Consider the following 1,552-nt stretch of genomic DNA (forward strand, 5'->3'; position numbering starts at 1 on the left):
AGAGAGAGAGAGAGAGAGAGAGAGAGAGAGAGAGAGAGAGGAGAGAGAGAGGAGAGAGAGAGGAGAAATAGCATTGAGAGAAATAGCATTGTAAGCGTGTGTGTCTAACATATTGGCCCTCCCTCTTCTTCATTCCCAGTGTTAAAAGGAAACTGCATAACGACTGGGTTATGAAAATCAGGTACATTCCAGCTCTCAATTGCTTTGGGTCCTGCTCCTTGGACAGTGTCCATTCCTTAGTCTTGGAATCCCTGAAGAGACTTGAAGACAATTTGTAAGTACAACAGTAAGCCTACACAGACATTGACAATGATGAGACCATTACAAGCTTCTAATGTTCAAACTAGTTTTCAAACACACCAGATACTAGCAATTCCCTTAGCTTGGCACGACTAAATAGACCTTCGGGGAAAATTCAAGTCAGTCATATAAATCTGAATATGATATACATCCTTCACAGCTGCTGTTGCTCAGTAGTGGTTTACTGGGGACTGGAGATATAGCTCAGAGCTGAAGAACATGCCTAGCATTTGTGAGCTCCTGGGTTTCATTCCCAGCCCTACAGAAAAAAAAAGTGTGCTGGTTCAATATGTTGTAATAATTCAATAGACCTGTATCTATATTTTAAACATTATTTTATTCGTAAAAGTTTATACTCAGAATCACTTTAGCTAGTCAACAAACTTTGCTTATATACCTAATCATATTATATCTATCACAAACACACCAGCTGCTTTTAAATAGAATTGTGAGTTTGAATAATAGCTGATTCATTTTCAACCTGGTTGAATATTTATTTCCTAGTAACCGTTATGGCATTTGAATTCTTAATGTTTGAAGGTATTTGCTACAACAGATAAGCTTCAAAGCTAAGGAACAGAAGCTGGATAAAAAATTCTGTGTGTGATATAATTCCATTATTTGAAATGCCTCAAAGGACAGATTTATAGAGACAAAATGTAGATCACTAGTTGCTGAAGGCTGATGACAGGAACAAGAATCTCAAGTGGTCACATGGGAAATTTCTAAGGTGAAGAAACTTGTCTTAGTCAGGATTTCTATGATAAAACACTATGACCAAAAATATGTTAGGTGGAAAGGGACTTATTGCATCTTACAGCTTGTAGTCCATCATCCAGGGAATCCATAGTTGGAACCTGGAGGCAGAAACTAATGCAGATTACTAGTTTATTCCATACAGCTTGCTCAGCCTGCTTTCTTATACACCCACAGGACCACCCGCCACATCAATCACTAAAAAGAAAATGTCTCCCAGACAGACAGATGGAGAAAGGGTCTGTTACTAGGTGAATGTATCATATAAGTTTCAGAGGTCTATAATTTATGATACACCTATGTAACAGTACATTTAAAAATAAATTTTGAATAAGTTTTATGCCAGCTAGCTTCATATCAACTTGAAATGAGGCAGAATTTGTTCAACTGAGAAAAATGTCCCATCAGATGGGCTTATGGGTAACTCTATGGGAAAATCTCTCTCTCTCTCTCTCTCTCTCTCTCTCTCTCTCTCTCTCTCTCTCTCTCTCTCTCT

General features: G+C 38.0%; 1 protein-coding gene across 2 annotated transcripts in view; it reads left to right on the top strand.

The window, feature by feature from the left end:
* The window catches only part of Wdr64 (WD repeat domain 64), a 118,842-nt gene that overhangs the window by 33,091 nt on the left and 84,199 nt on the right, over positions 1-1,552 (top strand). For both annotated transcript variants that reach the window (XM_021199133.1, XM_029539220.1), the window contains exon 8: positions 140-274. In XM_021199133.1, coding sequence (XP_021054792.1) covers positions 140-274 — 135 coding nt within the window. The remainder of the gene's footprint in view (positions 1-139; positions 275-1,552) is intronic.

Source organism: Mus pahari, chromosome 5 (assembly GCF_900095145.1).
Source record: "Mus pahari chromosome 5, PAHARI_EIJ_v1.1, whole genome shotgun sequence".
NCBI classification, from domain to species: domain Eukaryota; kingdom Metazoa; phylum Chordata; class Mammalia; order Rodentia; family Muridae; genus Mus; species Mus pahari.